This window comes from Centruroides sculpturatus, unplaced genomic scaffold (assembly GCF_000671375.1).
Source record: "Centruroides sculpturatus isolate CEXI.00-Female unplaced genomic scaffold, Cexi_2.0 scaffold22, whole genome shotgun sequence".
NCBI classification, from domain to species: Eukaryota; Metazoa; Arthropoda; class Arachnida; order Scorpiones; family Buthidae; genus Centruroides; species Centruroides sculpturatus.
In genome coordinates this window covers 817233-834581 of record NW_019384323.1, presented here as the reverse complement: position 1 = coordinate 834581, position 17349 = coordinate 817233, and the positions used below count along the sequence as shown (strand labels likewise).

The window sequence follows — 17349 nt, the reverse complement described above, 5'->3', positions numbered from 1 at the left end:
ACAAAACCAGTTTAGCTTTAAATGAGTTTATAGACCCTATCATTGTAGCTATATGTTTGTCCTTTCCTTGCAGCTCTAAGTTTAAATAATTCAGTTTTTCCATTATGTCTGTGAAAAAAGCCAAATCCGCTAGCCAACGAGGGTCTGTTAGTTCAAAAAAATTTTGGTGTTTGGCATTGAGATAATTTTTTATTTCTTCAATTAAATTTACAAATCTAGCAAGAACTTTGCCTTTACTGAGCCAACGTACTTCAGTATGCAGAATGAGATCAGGATCTTCAGGATTTTCTAATAGGGCCTTGAAAAGGCGGTGTTGCAAAGGAGCTGCGCGAATTAAGTTGACTATTTTTGTAATTATTTTCATGACGTGTCCGAAGGGTAGTATTTTACCACACAAAACTTCCTGGTGGATAATACAGTGATACGACATAAAATTTGGAAATGATTTATCTTTTATGCAGAGGGCAATAAATCCATTGACATTACCAACCATTGCTGGTGCTCCATCAGTGGTTATCGCAGACAACTTCTGGAGAGGAATATCTATCAACTTTGCATATGTTATAAATATTTTATAGATATCCTCACCTGTTGTTCGTCCTTTCATGGGTAATATTTTTAGTAGATCTTTTACAGTAAAGTCACTAAATACCATTCTGACCATAACTGCTAACTGTGCTATGTATGATATGTCGGTAGACTCGTCAAATTGAAGTGAGAACCACTCACTTATTTCCAAATCACTCTTTAACTGAGTTTGCATATCCTTTGAAATGGCTTGTATTCTTCTTGTAATGGTGTTATCTGACAACTGTAAGTCTTGTATTGCTGACATGATCTCACATTTGTTGGAAAATCCCTCAAATAAGCAATCAGCACCAGTAAGAAATGCTTCTTTTAACAACTCACCATCCTGGAAAGGCTTTTTCTTCTTTGCGAGTATGTGAGAAATTTTTAAAGAAGCAATAGTAGCATTTTTAGATCTTAACGCAGGCCTAGTGAAAACTGACTGTTGAGCGAACAGATTTGATTTTAGTTGATCTATTTTCTTCTTTCTTATTTCAGATTTAAGTGGATAGTTTATATTAAAAGTAGCATGAATTGTCAGGAAATGACATTCAACGTTATGTTTTTTCGGCACCGCGACGCTATTTCCACACAACAAACAAATACATTTGTCTTTTAAATTGACAAAGCAATATAAATCCTCCCATTCAGTATTAAAATTATAGGTCTGTTGTCTTTTACTTGATCCACTCATTTTGGGGTAAAAATAAGGAAGTATTTAAAAACAACGAAAGAGGAAACACAGTATACAAAAAATATGAGCATATAATTATGAATAAGTAATAAAGTAGATACCTCGAATGAACATTTACCTCACAGCACAAACCACACTACTGTCTAGCTCTTATGAGACAAATGTCTTTGTTGTCACAACAACCATAAAAATGGAATGGTTTATTTCATTTTAGGTATGGGTAATTAGGTTGGAGAAGATTTGGCAAAAGGGAAAAAAGAGATCAGTCGCATTTCGCTTTGTTCTTTTATCTGTGTTGGATGCCATTTATACTTTTGTGTGGATAATAATTAAAAATAAGAAAACTTTTACATAGCATTTTATTGAAAACTGAAATATTTTTATCGTGGTCGCACAGCGGCAAGCACATGTAGAACGATCGGCGGGCGCTATGGTGCCCGCGGGCGTAGGGTTGGGGACCCCTGACTTAGAGTATCAATACAAATAAACACTTTTAAGGCCTTATGCATTAGTGTTATAACCCGTCCGGTTTTCACCCGATAGTCCAGGGATCGACTCACTGTCCAGGTGAACTATTAATTTTGTCTGGGAATTTCATAGAAATTGTGAAATTACAATGAAACAAAGTTCTTGCAAATATTTTTACAAATTTATACTATTTTAACAGCAAAAAAACTCACACTCACTGAAACTCATCTGCAGTTCTGCCAATTAGGCCAAAACTCCACTAGCGTAAAACCCCTCACCATAAAAGCTTTTAATCACATGACCATGATATTTTGTGCCTGAGCAGGTCGTAAAAGCGAGTTGAGCAGTGTTCAACTTTCAATGCGAATACAGCCATAAAATGGTACCATCCACCAATCAGAAGTCAATGAAATCTAGGTTATTGTGACACAGTGCAAAAATGGAGAAAAACAAGCTTTTGTGTACGTTCCCTCATGGCTACTCTAGAATAGATCTGAAAAGATTTATTGAAAACATCCAAAAATATTTGTGTATCTATGATAAGAAGTATCCCGATTATAATAATGGATGCCTAAAACATGCTATATGGATGGCCAAAGGAAAATCCTTCAATTTAGAGAATTATATTATAAAAATAAATAATATATTATATATTATAATATATAATAAAAAAGCTAAGCTTATAAGTGTTGTATGTTATCTTAATAATATGATAATAAAAGTTAATATATGAAAGTAAAAATATTATTTTTACTATATTTGTAATTACAATACAGAAAGAACTCTTAAAATATAATCATTGTCTTTATAGTACCATTGTCATAAAAACTTCGCTAGCTGGACCTCCACTGCAATCCAGATGCAAATGCAAATATGTCATGTGATTAAGAAGTTTTTACGGAGAAGGTTTTTACACCCATTTTTACGCTAGTGGAGTCTGTTTACACCGACATGTGGCACACAACCTGTCAACTTTTTTTTTGCATGTCTCCAATATCCAATAGAGACAAGTCATCTGTACCTATTCTTTCTTAATTTAGGTTACTTACGTTACTCCTATGCAAGTCCTTAGTCCCTAACTGTAACTGATTTAGAACTGGCATGCACGTTATTCTTCACATTGTAAAACGACATTGCGCATGCACTAGGAACTTCTGTTTCAAACAAACCTGATCTGCCGTCCAGGTCAGCGTTTTGAAAAGGTGGCAACACTATTATGCATACTATATTAAAAAATATTCAAATAAAATTTCAAAATTACATTGTTTTATTTTTGTCTATCGCAACGTAATTGTTTTGTTACTTGTTCTGAGCAGTTATTTTGAATGGAGAAAATTTAATCCAACAATTTTAAATTTCTCAATATAACTCCTTTAACTTTTTCATAAAATCATTAACTCTGTCTATTTCAGCTAGTGCTTTCTATCTAAATTTTTTTGTCATTAAAGTAAAAAGATTATTATTTACATGTATTTTGATTTAATCATTTTAAATGAAGTATGATTAAGTAAAGATTATAATGACATAACAAGGTATGAATTAAATTTTCACTAATTAAAATTTATTTATAAATTATGTTATAAAAATTGTTTAGTTTATCAAATAGAATAATTTTGGCAAATGATTTAGAATTAGATTCAGTACAGTGTTACCTTGATACTCAAACTTGATTCATTCCAGAAGTCTGTTCAAATATCAAACAAATTTTTCCCATAAGAAATAATGTAAATTAAATTAATCCATTCCAGACCACCAAGATTACACTCATAAAAGCAGTTCAACTAAAATTTAACACATATTTAACATGAAGTTTACAAGCCTAACATGCATAAATCATAAAAAGAAATTTAAAAATATAAATACACAACACAGAGTAGCAAAATATACCTATTGACTTTATTGGGTTGAACAAAAGTTTTTCATATTTTTAACAGCTGTCATTACTTAACAAAGATGTGTGATTTAATCATAACAATTGTGAAATTTTACATGTTATTACAAATGTGAGATTGCCTTCTTTGTTTAGAAGCTTAGTTTAAAACTTTTAACTTCACATTTTGTTTGTGTAAAATCAAGTTTAAATGTCTGCATATCAGGTATTTTGCTTTTTGAGTTTCATAGAGGATATAATGTTATACAAACAATGAAAAATACTCTTAATTTGTATGGGAAAGAGGCTCCTAAATGTCTCACACAAAGTAATTTTCTAACAACAAAGTGTTAATTATTATAGATAAAAGATTCAGGTTTTTTAGGAAGTTCTACCTGAGGAAAGTACTAGATGTGGACTAAGAACAATGACACAAGTTTTCATAATTAAGTGCAAAGCACAATAAGGTTCATGAGTTTTATTTATAATTCACACACATTAAATGTGATTTCAAAAATTGTTTGGAAAATTTTGAACTAAAGGATACACAACAGAAAGGCCCCTAAAAGCTGTTGATAAAGGAAAAGTGCAGGAAGAAATTGTTAAAAATCTGTGAACAACAAATAACTCGTGAACTTGCAACAAATCTTAATGTGTCACTGGCATATTGCATATTAATGAAAGACTTCATTGACTTAGAACAGTTGCAAAACAAGATGATTGTGTTCCATACGCATTAAATGAAAAAAAACTAGATTAAGTATAATTTTTCTGACAAAGTTTTTATTTTATTTTTAAATTAGTTACAGTGATACCCCGAATTTACACGATAGGTGGGACCAAGCGATAACCGCGTAAGTCGAGGTATAATTTCGCAATTTGTGTAAAATCCAAGTCGGATGTATATAAGCTAATAAATGTTCTCATTAATCTTATCTCGTCTTTTGATTCATTCACAGTTACAAGAAATCACTACTTAGAGTCTCTCGAGTCTCCGTAGATATAACAAACACAGAAATAAATAACAAAATAAATTGTAGCTATGCGTCGATTCCACGCCACACATCCGAACATGTAAGCTGAACAATAGTATGAGGAGAGTGAGTAATCAAGAGCTGCGTGCTGCTCAAACAAAAGACGAATCCACAAGATTTGAAAATTGCATAACTCCGGGTTCATGTAAGTTGAAGTAGCATAAGTCAAGGTATTACTGTACTCATTTTTACTATGGAAAACTTTTTATAGATGACAAGATTAAAGTTAAAATAAAAGTATTTGTTTTTAACTAAACAATTTTTTTTTTTTACCAAAAATATGTTCAAATACTAAACAGTTCAAGTTTGGAGCAGTTCAAGTACCAAAGTACCACTGTATTTAGCATTCAACTTGGCCTCAGAGTTTCAAAACAGTGTTCCTAAACTCTACAAGGTTACATATCATATTTCAATAAACTTGCTCTACATAGCTTGTCAAAGCATGGGCACATAGCTTGGTAAAGCAACTTTAATATAGCTGGGTAGAAAAACCAATAATGTAGTAAATTTTAAATAAAACAGTCATTAGTTTGCTTATTTAGATATTAAAGCCACTTTACCAGGCAATGCTTCTCCATGTTATTACATGTTAAATTTTCAACTGTTGCACATAAAACAATCAAATGCTAGTAAAATATTGCTAACTGCTATTGCAATTCCTATTTACATTTTACTAGCATTTTTCTAAAGTTTATAAAATTCCAATCTAAAAAACTATGGCTTTAGTACATGTAAATTTAAAATTCTACACTAGACATTTAAAGACTTCTATAGTACTTCTATTCTGAAACCTTGTTCTGAAACTAAAAAGTTCTTTATTCTTAGAATGTTATAAAGGTCCATAAATATTGACTTCTTACAGATTTTATTAAAACAAAAATTCTATTTTATTAAATTTCTGTCTTTCTTCCCTTTCTAGTTCAAAGAAAATAGCAATTGATATTTTAAAATGAGAATTAATTTAATTACATCTTATAATATATGTTTTCTATTTTTCTTTTTAGTAAATCTCAAAATTTTGGTTTTGTCACATTCATGATTCTGTCTAATTTGGTAGAAATAAAATAACATCAGTAAAATTACTTTAGAAAAAAGATTGCACTGCATTTAAAATGATTAAAATCATGTTTTTAACTAAACAATTAAAATAATTTAGAAGTTTGCTTTTTGAACATACTATTCATATCAGATTTGAACAGAACCATTTAATTATCACTAATACAATATTTACATAGCAGCAAGTTAAATTTATTTATTTCATTTAATAAAAAGATATAAATCCCAAAAGTAAAATTATTCTTCTCAAAATTTGAATTTTTCTAAATGAACGGCCTACATTTTTATGTTTCCTATCAATAATACCTTTCATCAATCCATAATGGACTGTTTTGCTTAGAATTTTTTTTGTTTCATTATTATTCAATTTATATTAATTAAAAAAAATTTTAGCTATNAGCAAGACAAGTAATCAGTGCAATGAATGAAATAACTACATTTACAGTAATTGCATTAAAATCATCTGTAAGAATCAATTAATAAATAGGTTTTATAATTATAAGTATTTGTAAGTGATAAAATGTTAAAAGTAAACATCATCATTATATAAATTATATAAGAATGTAAACAATAATTGCTATTTATTTGTATGGGATCAGTATGACCCCATGTTACCAAGATTTGTAACCTTTTTATGGTACCCGACACGGGTTAATACTCTGTTCATATCACTGGGAGAAAGATTTTGACCCAATTTTTGTTCATAGGGTCCTACATATTGTTGAATTAACACAATAATTACAATATAAGAAGCTTATCATAAATAATAATGAGAAAGTTCTATTTTCAGAAAATAGAATATATACTTGTAATACTTGATATGCCTATTATATTACTTTTATTTTAAAATAGTTCTGTTTTCAGAAAATAGAACTATTTTAAAATAAAAGTAATATAATAGGCATATCAAGTATTTGACATTAGTGCATTACATTGTGTTAGTACACAAAATATATAATGTAATAAAACTTCACTTTTAGACACTCAAGAAATATGCAATAATCCTTGCAATACGAATTGAAAACTTATCATTGTTCAAGTGGTAATGTAATTTACAAAACCAATACCTTGTGGGTGACTTATACTGGTCGTGTGAAAATTGTATTTGAAGGCTTTAAAACATTTCAGTAAGTTCAATAAAATAGTTTTTCCCAAAATCCAAAACACTGTGCCATATACTGGATCCAATTTTTGTCCATTTCTAGAAGTCAGATTGGCAACGGAGTTGTCCAAAACTGTAGAATCCCACTGCCAATCTAATCACGATCTATCACAGTCGTGCATAGATTTGGAATTACCCATTATGAATTAAAAAAGTATGAATCAGGTCTAAATTTGTGTCAAGCTGGCAGTTTAACATGTCATCCAACTACCATATAGTAAAGGAAAATGAAACTTCATGAGAATATAAGCTTGATTTTCATTAACAATAAGTTTAGTCTTTTCTTCCCAAATGTCTGCTCTCAAAACTTTAATTATTTCAATAGATAAATGATAAAAGAAAATTTTCATTACACTTACTAAATGTTTTGAAGTTAATGAAAGAACAAACTGGAGAAAATTAACATTGATATCTATAGAACTAAATCTTTTATATAAGGTGTATATATACCTTATGTATGTATGTATGTGTGTATATATATATATACACATACATACATAAGGTATATAGATATATATATATATATATATAATGTGAGATATGTATTAAACTAATATTTGGCATTATCATTAATGTGACATTCAATACAATTCTTCATGCCAAAAATGTTGTATAACTGAAATTTTGCTAATTACATCTAACTGAAAACTTATTAAAGTTTTATAACAAATGAACTTAGCAAATGCTGGAGGAAATATAATTCATCACACAAAACCTTTTGAAACTTGAAAACGGTTTCTTGTTCCATTTCGCATGTATTTGAGTTCCTCATTATTGTAGCTTGAGGAAGACCCCGATAGAGTTGAAAATGTTCACTGTTTTTAAACACGTATCACTAGAGTTTCAAAAGGTTTTGTGTGATGAATTACTGAAGTTTTATTAATTTTATAATGCACATATATAACAAAATAGAACTGAATAAGAAAAAAATTATAATAATTAATCTCCACTTAAATGGATGAGTGGGTGTCTAAGCATGATCAGATAACCAATTTTCTTGAATAGAACTTTTTCCAAGAAGTAGGTGGAATGAGGCTATTTGTTTACTAAAGGTCACAATGGTCCTACTAGTTTGTTTTTGGCTTAAAGAACAATATAGGGCATGTGATGTTGGAAGGAGGATCGAGTGAGTGTCGTAGGTAAAGCAGACACAATAGCAGGTAGTGGCACAATTTTCATGCCCAGCTATTTCTTCTACAGTGCAGAATGTACAGAATCATTCCCAAGTGCATTTCTCTTCAGTATGAGGCTTTACCAGCTTGTGTTCAAATGCTGTTACCAACCATTAAAAGAAAACTACTAGCAAAGTTAATTAAAAACAAATGAGAAACTGCCAAAATGGAACAAAAGCTCTATGGTGCTTATCTACAGTTCAAAAAATATCCAGCTATTCTTTATGAACAACTTGACAAAATACACTCCAATGCATTCAACTCTACATTCTCCAAGGAAAATTGGACAAGCTCAATTGGTTAATCTCCTTTTCCCAAGTACAGAAACACAGTCAACATTCCATATTATAACTACTCTGGGAAGGTGGGTCCAAGGAGCATCCATCAAACTTTACAACAGGACCCCAAATTTATCCCTCCTACTAAAACTATTCTTGGGCATGTTAATTCCAGTTTCCTTCACAGCTCTCAAGACTTGTCAATGTATAGACCTATAATCACAACTCAAACTCTTCGTCTTTACAAGAATCACATCTGTTAGATCACCTCCAAAGACACCAACTTTCTCCATATGTAATAAACTGTTGCACAGTTTCTCGCTGACAACAGTTAAGACTCCTCATCTCAAAAACTCCTCTCCTCACAAAGTTTGTGCTTTGTGAGGAGAGGAGTAATTACAGAGGAGAGTAATTGCAGAGGAGTAATTACAGTAATTGCATTAAAATCATCTGTAAGAATCAATTAATAAATAGGTTTTATAATTATAAGTATTTGTAAGTGATAAAATGTTAAAAGTAAACATCATCATTATATAAATTATAACTCTAAAATAGAGTTTCTGTGCCAATCTGATTCTGTTTTGTTAAACAAAGACCTTATTCATATGGTGCTAAGAAAAACAAGAAAAATTCTGACACTACCTGCTATTGCGTCCACTTTACCTGGGCCATTTGATTCTCCTTCCGATGTCATATGCCATTGTTCTTTAAGCCAAAACAAAGCAGTGTGGCCATTGTGATTTTTTGTAAACAAACTGTCCCATCCCACCTTCTTCTCGGAAAAAGCTCTCTCCAAGAAAATTGGTTCTCTAATCTGGAATTGTGCTTAGTTACCTGCTCATTCTTGGAAGCTAAATCTGCCACTAACAGAACTATTGGTTCATTATCTTCAACTTAAAAGTTTTCTTTTTCCAAATACTAATATTTCTGGGTTAATAACATTAAGCTTCAAATTTAAAGCTTACAAACAATTTAAAATTGTGCAGTTAATAATGAAAGAAACAATAATCTCTAAATAATACTAATATTAAATTAAATCATATGTAATTAATGATGCTGTGGCCAAGCAGTTGAGAAAAGTATATATATTTCTTGAATAGTTTAAACAGAATGTAATGATCCTACATCAACTGGTGTCAAAATAACAATTTAATACAGAAAATACAAACTTCTAAAATGTAAACAGATAACCTTAAATATATGAAATGGATCACAAACAACAACTTTAATCAAGTAATGTAACCTAAAAGTATATTTTAAAATTGTAACAATGCAAGGTTAAAGTTTATTATTTTACTTTTAAAACACTGGCTTAGTATCAAATTAACATCTTACTTCCTAAGTGTGTTATGAGCAGATTGGGAAAAAAAGAATAGAATTTATATTAAGCAAGAATTGATCTCAAATCTTTCCATAAAAAGTAAATACACTTTCATTCTCCTATCCCAGTTGATGATGAATCAAGCTGTTTAGTTTGATTTTAATTATCATTTTATCAGTAATATATATACTTTAACATAATGACAAACGATTTACACACTGCATATACTTAAACAACCACAGACAAAACTTATATTTAAGAGTTGTTGATCCATTTGAAAGTGGACTATTTGTTCACTTTCAAAGGGCTCAAACATTAGCTTTCAATGTCAATTGTACTACATTAAAAGCATTTAAATCTATGTAGTGTGCATATTTATTATTGAATCTTAACTATAACTGTGCAAAATACTTAAACATTATTTTAATAAAAAACAACAAAAGTATATAACAATAGGAAACAATTCTGTTAAATATCTCAAAATTTCTTCTCATTAAATCTTGAGATTTCAATAACATTTAATTTCCTTTGGACTAGAACAAAAACATTAGAACCTATTTTGAAGTGCAAGAGCCAATTTATTTTTCATTTTATCAAATCAAATAAAAATTGAATTATTATTTAAATGTTATTCAGATAGATGTTGCATGATAAGAAAGACAATTTTAGATCAATTACTGCAAATTTACTCTTAGTTTAAAGTTTATTTTTATGTGCTTAAAAACACTGATTATTCAACAATAAAAAGTGATTCAGCATAGAAATTATATATATATTCAGTATATAAAATGAGATAAGACAGTCTTACATTTGGCTATCCCAGAATCTTAGTCTGGAGTTACTTGTGGAGCAATGTAAAATATATTGAGTGTGTTGTGTATTTCTTCAATGAATAACTTCATTACATAAATTCATACCACATAACAACCTCAATATATTTGTATTGTTATATAACTAAGCACCATAATAAGACATGAGAACTGAAAGTTTTGTGAAATCAACTATAGTGAAAGTTACTTGAACAATACAAATACATTAATAATCTTAGAAAGACCCCTGTAATCATTAAAATTTTCCTGTTTAAAATTATAAAATGTCTATTATGCGTTCATACAATGTACTACATTTTCATAACCAACATATTAATTTTTAAACCTTAGCTGTTTTTTATGTATCACATCATAAAACTTTTAGCATTTATATCTCAATATTGCAGAATCACAAGAAAATGTCTTTGTCAATATTTTATGCTTTGATTAAGAAGCTTTGCTTTCTTTGATTAAGAAGCTTTAATTTATTGCTTTCAAATAAATATGAAGTAAACTGCCCAAATGTAGCAGATACTTTAATGTTGAATTTTGTTATGTTTATGCTATTTCTAATTTAAAACTTTAATCAAAACTTAACAAAATTTTTCATTGTACAATAAAAAAATTTTTAAAGTTTTGTACTTAAAATTCATATTCTTTCACACATCACCATATTGAATCACTGTGCCATACTAATTTTGGTTATTCCAATGCTAATCACTACAAATTTTACAGATTATTATAAACTACACCTAGAATTCATAGTAGAACAAATAAATCTCCAAAACTTCCCTGCAATTCAGTTCAAACTGATTTTTTGGGATAAAACTGTTTATAAAACTCAAGTACTTTCAAGCTCTATGCCCATCATCAGAAGAAATAAAAGATCCAATTGAGATTTGCAGGATTGTAAATAATGCATCCACATTAAGCAAACATAAATAAATATGACAAAGGAGTGTCCTTGCAGCCACTTCCCACAACACAAACAAGAAAATTAGCACACAATAAAATAGATGGGAAATTTATATTATTAATGGAAATTAAGGAATGGAAATGGAAAATAAGGAAATTATTAATAGATTAGTAACTTCCTTCAGTTCCTGCTGTTTCAAGTTATGAATCCATTAATAATAATCTGGCATTTTCTTCAATCATTATTTTTCTTTTGTTAGCTCTCAATGATGAATGTAAAGACTAAAAATGCTTAAATTTACAATCCAAGAAAAGTAATTTGAATCAAATTTCATTTGAAGAGACTACCTTAAGAAGTATTTTCCATGTATTTTTTCTGATTAAATACATGAATCAGTTGAAAAATGATAATGAATACCAATGCAAGATTCTTTCAAACATCATACATCATTAATGAAAAATACAAGAAATTTTCAAATTGTAAAGATTTTATATGTTGTAACCAGTTTCAGTAAAATGCTATAGCTTTCTGATGCATAATGAAACAAGACTTAATCAAACATTGAGTTAATAAATAGCATTATAATTTATATTTGAATAAATCTTGATTCTTTCACAATAAAAATATCCAAATTTTTTGTTACTGTATCTGTTATTTTCACAGTTTTAATGTTTTGTATAAATATTTTACTTTTTTCAATTCAATTCAAACTGCTTTTCTCAAAGTGAAAACTTTCTTTCAAGTTATTTTTGAGCTTTTGCTAATTTACTAACAATAGGTATATAGTCTGAAAACATTCAAATTTTCTAAAATTTTTTTTGCTCAAAATAAAAGTAATAAGAATTGGATTTATATTTGAGGAGATTCTTTGACAAGTATGTTACTTTTCTTTTTAATAACATAAATAGAAAACATTAGAAATTTTATATGAATAAATATCAAATTAGATTTTGCACAATAACAATGTTTAAAAACAAAACCATCATCAAATAATATTTTTTGCACTTTTTCCACCCTGGGCACAAAGAGGGCTTTTTAATCATATCCATTACGGATTTAGCCAGATGCACGACAGGTATGGCTGGGTGGTGAGGGATGAGCTCAGTATATACAAACAGATCACCCATGAAAAATTCCTGGGTTGCTCACCCAGTTTTGATCCTAGATCTTCCAGGGTAGTATGTTGATACCTCAGTCACCTCAGCCATCCAGCTGTCAAAATAATTATATTAGATTTATGTTAAGTATGTAGTATTTAATTTAACTGATGTAATTTTACCTAAATAAATTAATATTTGTTACATTAATAACAAAGTAATTCTATTTGCATCTTTTAAACATGAATCTAATTCAAACAACTTTTCTACAAGCACAGAAAACTCCAATGTTTAAGCTATACATCAGGAATCAATGAAAAATTTTTCTTGTTGATTCCATATAATGGACATATAGCTGAAACTTACAGAACTGAGGTTCTGGAAAGTATGATCAATGAACATCAGATAATCCATGCATCTGTCTAGTCGTTTTACTGAAATGAAATTTTATGCTGTTTAGCTAGAGGAAAGAATATTTTTATGCACCACTTATCTCTTACATTAAATTACTAAATAGACAAAATTTTTTGTTATTACCTAAGGTAAATATTTCAGGATAAGTAACAATAAAGCAAAGATAGTTTTCCATATCTGTGACTAGATTTAAATGACTGCAATCCACATAACTGTGAAAACCACTGTTCTAGAGCTTTCTATGGAATTTTTGTCATCAGAAATACTGTGAATTAGATTTATGTTTGAAATGCTTCCTTAACAAATATATTTAAATACATGTTTAGAAATACATTTTTCTATCACAAAATCAACTAATTTTTTTTAATCAATTATTAGCTAAATACTTTTAGAAATCTTAACAAAACATTTTCCTATGTAATTCAAAAACTGAATAATTAAAATGCTTTAAATTATAAAAACTTTGTGTAAATAGAGTTAAAATAGAACGAAGTAAAATAAGAATTTATTTTTATCATAAATAAATTCAATTAAAAATTAGATTTTAGAAAGTTTTAAGGATTCTCTTCCCTATTATTTACTTCATTAATTATATATATTTTATAATTTTATCGTGCAACATAATATCTGAATAAAAACTTAAATATTTAATAAAAATTACTTTATGGTTTCTCACAATTTCTCAGTATTTTGATTTACAAACTTCTTTCAATGATGTCAACATTAGATTATTTGATATTTTTAAAGATATTAAATTTTGTATCAAATATTTTCACAATGCATAATCACAAGTTGCATAAAAATAAAGTTTCAAATATATTTTTCTTGCTTTTTCTCTCAATTTTACAGGTCAATAAATATTTATAATACAAGGAAACAACATTAAATAGATATTTACACATTTAACAGTCCTTTAACAAACAATTATTATAGAATATATCTCAGCATAAATGCAAATTCTTTTAATTATTTTGGCATTTCAATGTTATTCTGAAATATTATGCAACAAATAAACTTTCATGAGTGTTTTCTGTGTTTTTCCTTTTTTTTAAATTTTCATGTACATGATAATTTTTATAATGAATATAAGCAATTTTTATATATATTTTCCAATTTTTAAGTTAAATATGATATGAAATTTATGAATATTTTCACTTCACCGACTATAATACACTCTGAAATAAACTGTTTTTGATCTCCAGAATGAATAGGAGTTATCGAATTTCAATAAATATGCACCTTGGCCAGGATAACCGTGACTGCCTGCGTGAACTTCTTCGTGACAATCTCGACGGCAAATGGGTACAATTATGCTGAGAGGAAGGAAGTCGACCTGAGAAGATCCTTTTTCAACGTCTGCTGGGCTTTCATCAAATTCTATAAAATTTCAAATTAGCTGATTATTTTTGTATATAAAAATTTGTGTATGTTGTTATTGTCAATCATTTTCCACATTATACATCATAAATATTAATAAAATAATGTCTAATTTAGAAGTTGTCCTAAGACTGCTATTATTATTATTATTATTATGTTGGGTTTAGTGAGTTATACTTGGTTGACACTGGTTGCTGTGTACTACACTGGACCAGAGTCAAGGCATAGCAATCAAATAAGACAAAAATTAAGTAAGTGTGTCAGTGTGTGTGTGTGTGTGTGTCAGTGTGTGTGTGTGTGTGTGTGTGTGTGTGTGTGTGTGTATCTGTATTCAGGAATTTCCTAACAATATGACATGTATTCAATATAGTGGCCTTCTGTAGTGTGACATATGTGTTTCTATTCAATTGTAATGTGCCCAGGCTTTTGTGTAGCATGCAGGGTATGACATCTGTAGAGGAGAGAAAGACAGGTACTGTACAATAAGCACTCTATCCATCCTCCACAGATATCTTATTTCCTGTGTAAGTTTTTATTCCTCGACATTCCAGAAACTCCTGCTCACAATCGTGCGGGAAAGTATAACCGAGGGGGCATCAAAAAAGGGCATGGCTTTGACCTATATGAGAGTTTCTGGGATAATAATTATCTCAGAATCTGTCGACCAATTTTGAAATTATCCCAGAAACTATCGCACTTTTGCCCCTGCTCAACATCTTTCCCTCAAAAAGGTGAAAGACTCTGGGATAAAAGTTATAAAATGTTAAAGTTTTACAAAATTATCCCAGAGGCTGTCAATCCTATACTACTGGCATAATACACAATTACTACTTCAGAATAACTAGAATCACAATCTTGTATACATACCTCTTTTTATTGATTAGCATTAAGTTATAGATCCTTTTTTATCGCTCCATTGATTATATGTCACCCATCAAACTTCACCTTCATCAAGATTTTACAAAATATAAACATTTATACCAATGCTTTCTACATAATGTATGATCTTTATTTCTTTTTAAAATTATTTTACTTTGTTAATTTTATTTGTTATTTTTAATTGTATTTTTTGGTAAATTGTGTTATTCGGGGATGGAAATCTTTTGTCTATTCTTCTTCTTTACCTTGTCTTTACCCATTTTAAATGGGTCGGTGCTTCCTTCTCTAATACATTCTTTCCATTTCTCCCTATCAAGGGCTTCTTCTCTCTTAAGTCCCCTCTGGTTCAAGTCTTCTTCACCTTATCTTTCCAACATATCTTTGATCTTCCTCTTTTCTTTTACTACCGGTTTTCCGATCTTTCCAACATAATTGTCACTTCTTCGCTCTACATGGCCAAACCACCTCAACCTACATTCTTGGTCTTTTTGCTCAAATCACCTTAACAGAAGCTCTAATAAAATCATTCCTTATTCTATCTTTCCTTGACACTCCACACATCCATCTCATCATTCTCATCTCTGCCACCTCCATCTTTCTTTCTTGGGCTCTGTTATTGCCAATGTCTCCACTCCATATAACATTGCAGGTCTAACAACTGATTTATACAATTTTCCTTTCAGATTGCAGCTAACTTTCTTGTCACATAACACTCCGCTCAGCTTCCTCTAGTTCGTCCATCCACATTGAATTCTATGCTGCATCTCTGAGTTCAATCCTTCTCCCATCTCGACAAATGTCCCAAGATATTTAAAACTTGGAACCAAAGGAAAAGGCACATTTTGGATTTTAATATTACATACATCATACCATTTCATACCATTCAGAGTCATATAAGCTATTTTAGTTCTGCTAATCTTTATGCCCCTTTCTTCCAAAACTTTCCTCCAATCTTCCAGTTTCTTCTCAGCCTTGGTTTGGGAAAGTTCACAAAGCATAATATCATCCGCAAACAGCATACTCCCCGGAGACTCACACTTCGTGTCACACACCAACACGTCCATTATCAGGTCAAACAAATAAGGGTTAATGGCCAATCCCTGATGCAAATTAACATTAACATAGAACCCTTCTGTAGTGCCCACACTACTCTTAACCTTTCAGCAGTGGGATAGTCAAGTATGGTGCTAACCCAAAGTAGTGGAGAATAAACATGGGGAATTTTTAAAGTATTTTTCCATGTATTTTTTCTCATTAACGTTTTGGAAAAAGATTTTGTAAACAGTTATGTCTAATAAAGAAAAGTCTTTTTTTATTGTTACATAATTCATTTTTTATGTGACTTTTTTGCAGTAGATTTTTGCTAGTTTTTGGAGATACCCCCAAAAGAATTTAATGGATATATTCGTCCCTAACTGTTGAGTGGTTAACTTGGGTCTCTGCTCCTTTGTACATTTCCTTGATGAGTCTAACATATTTTTCTGGGACATTCTTTTCCCTCAAACATCTACATAACTCTCTTGCCTTGATACCCTATCATATGCCTTTTCTAGATCTATGAATGCCATGTGCACATCTTCCTGCATTTCCCTGTACTTTTCCATCAGCTGTTTTAAAGCAAAGAGCATCAGTCATATTCCTTCCAGCCAAACTGTTCCTCTCCAATCTCAGATTCCTGCCTAATCCTTCTTTCTACAATTTTCTCCCAAATCTTCATAGTATGGGACAATATCTTTATACCTCTGTAATTTTCACAATTCTGTACATCCCCTTTACCTTTAAAGATCGGCACAAGAATGCTCTTACCCCATTCATCTGATATCTTCTCCTGCTGCCAGAGTTTCTTCATAAGGTCCCAGAGGATGTCAATTTCTTCCTTACCCAAATCTCTCCAAGTCTCAACCGGAATCTGATCAATGCCTTTTGCTTTCTCCATCTTCATTTTCCTAAGCACACTTTCCACTTCTTCTCTGCTAATATCTTGCACCACTCCATTTGCCTCTCCATTCTCGTATAAAGTTCTGGGATTTTCAATAAATTCCTAAAATATAATTTCCATCTTTCCTTGACACTTTCATAATTTTGTAATACCACTTCTTTATCATCTTGAATCAGTTTTTTAAGAGAAAATTTTTTGATGACTTATATCTTGCTTTGGCAATTCTCATCAACTGCCTTTCACCACCTTTCCTTTTGAAAACTTCATATATAAGCCTCTTCTAAAGCATTTTCTTT

At 30.1% G+C, this 17349-nt stretch overlaps 2 protein-coding genes across 2 annotated transcripts in view; both read right to left on the bottom strand.

Annotated features, from left to right (window-relative positions):
- Positions 1–1403, bottom strand: part of LOC111626023 (zinc finger BED domain-containing protein 5-like) — a 6820-nt gene extending 5417 nt beyond the window's left edge. The window contains exon 1 of the mRNA XM_023369302.1: positions 8–1403. Coding sequence (XP_023225070.1) covers positions 8–1261 — 1254 coding nt within the window. The 5' untranslated portion in view covers positions 1262–1403. The remainder of the gene's footprint in view (positions 1–7) is intronic.
- Positions 1404–6093: 4690 nt separating this feature from the next.
- Positions 6094–17349, bottom strand: part of LOC111626248 (Golgi resident protein GCP60-like) — a 43360-nt gene continuing 32104 nt past the window's right edge. Inside the window, exon 4 of the mRNA XM_023369562.1 lies at positions 6094–14235. Within this exon, the coding sequence (XP_023225330.1) occupies positions 14015–14235 (221 nt within the window). The 3' untranslated portion in view covers positions 6094–14014. The remainder of the gene's footprint in view (positions 14236–17349) is intronic.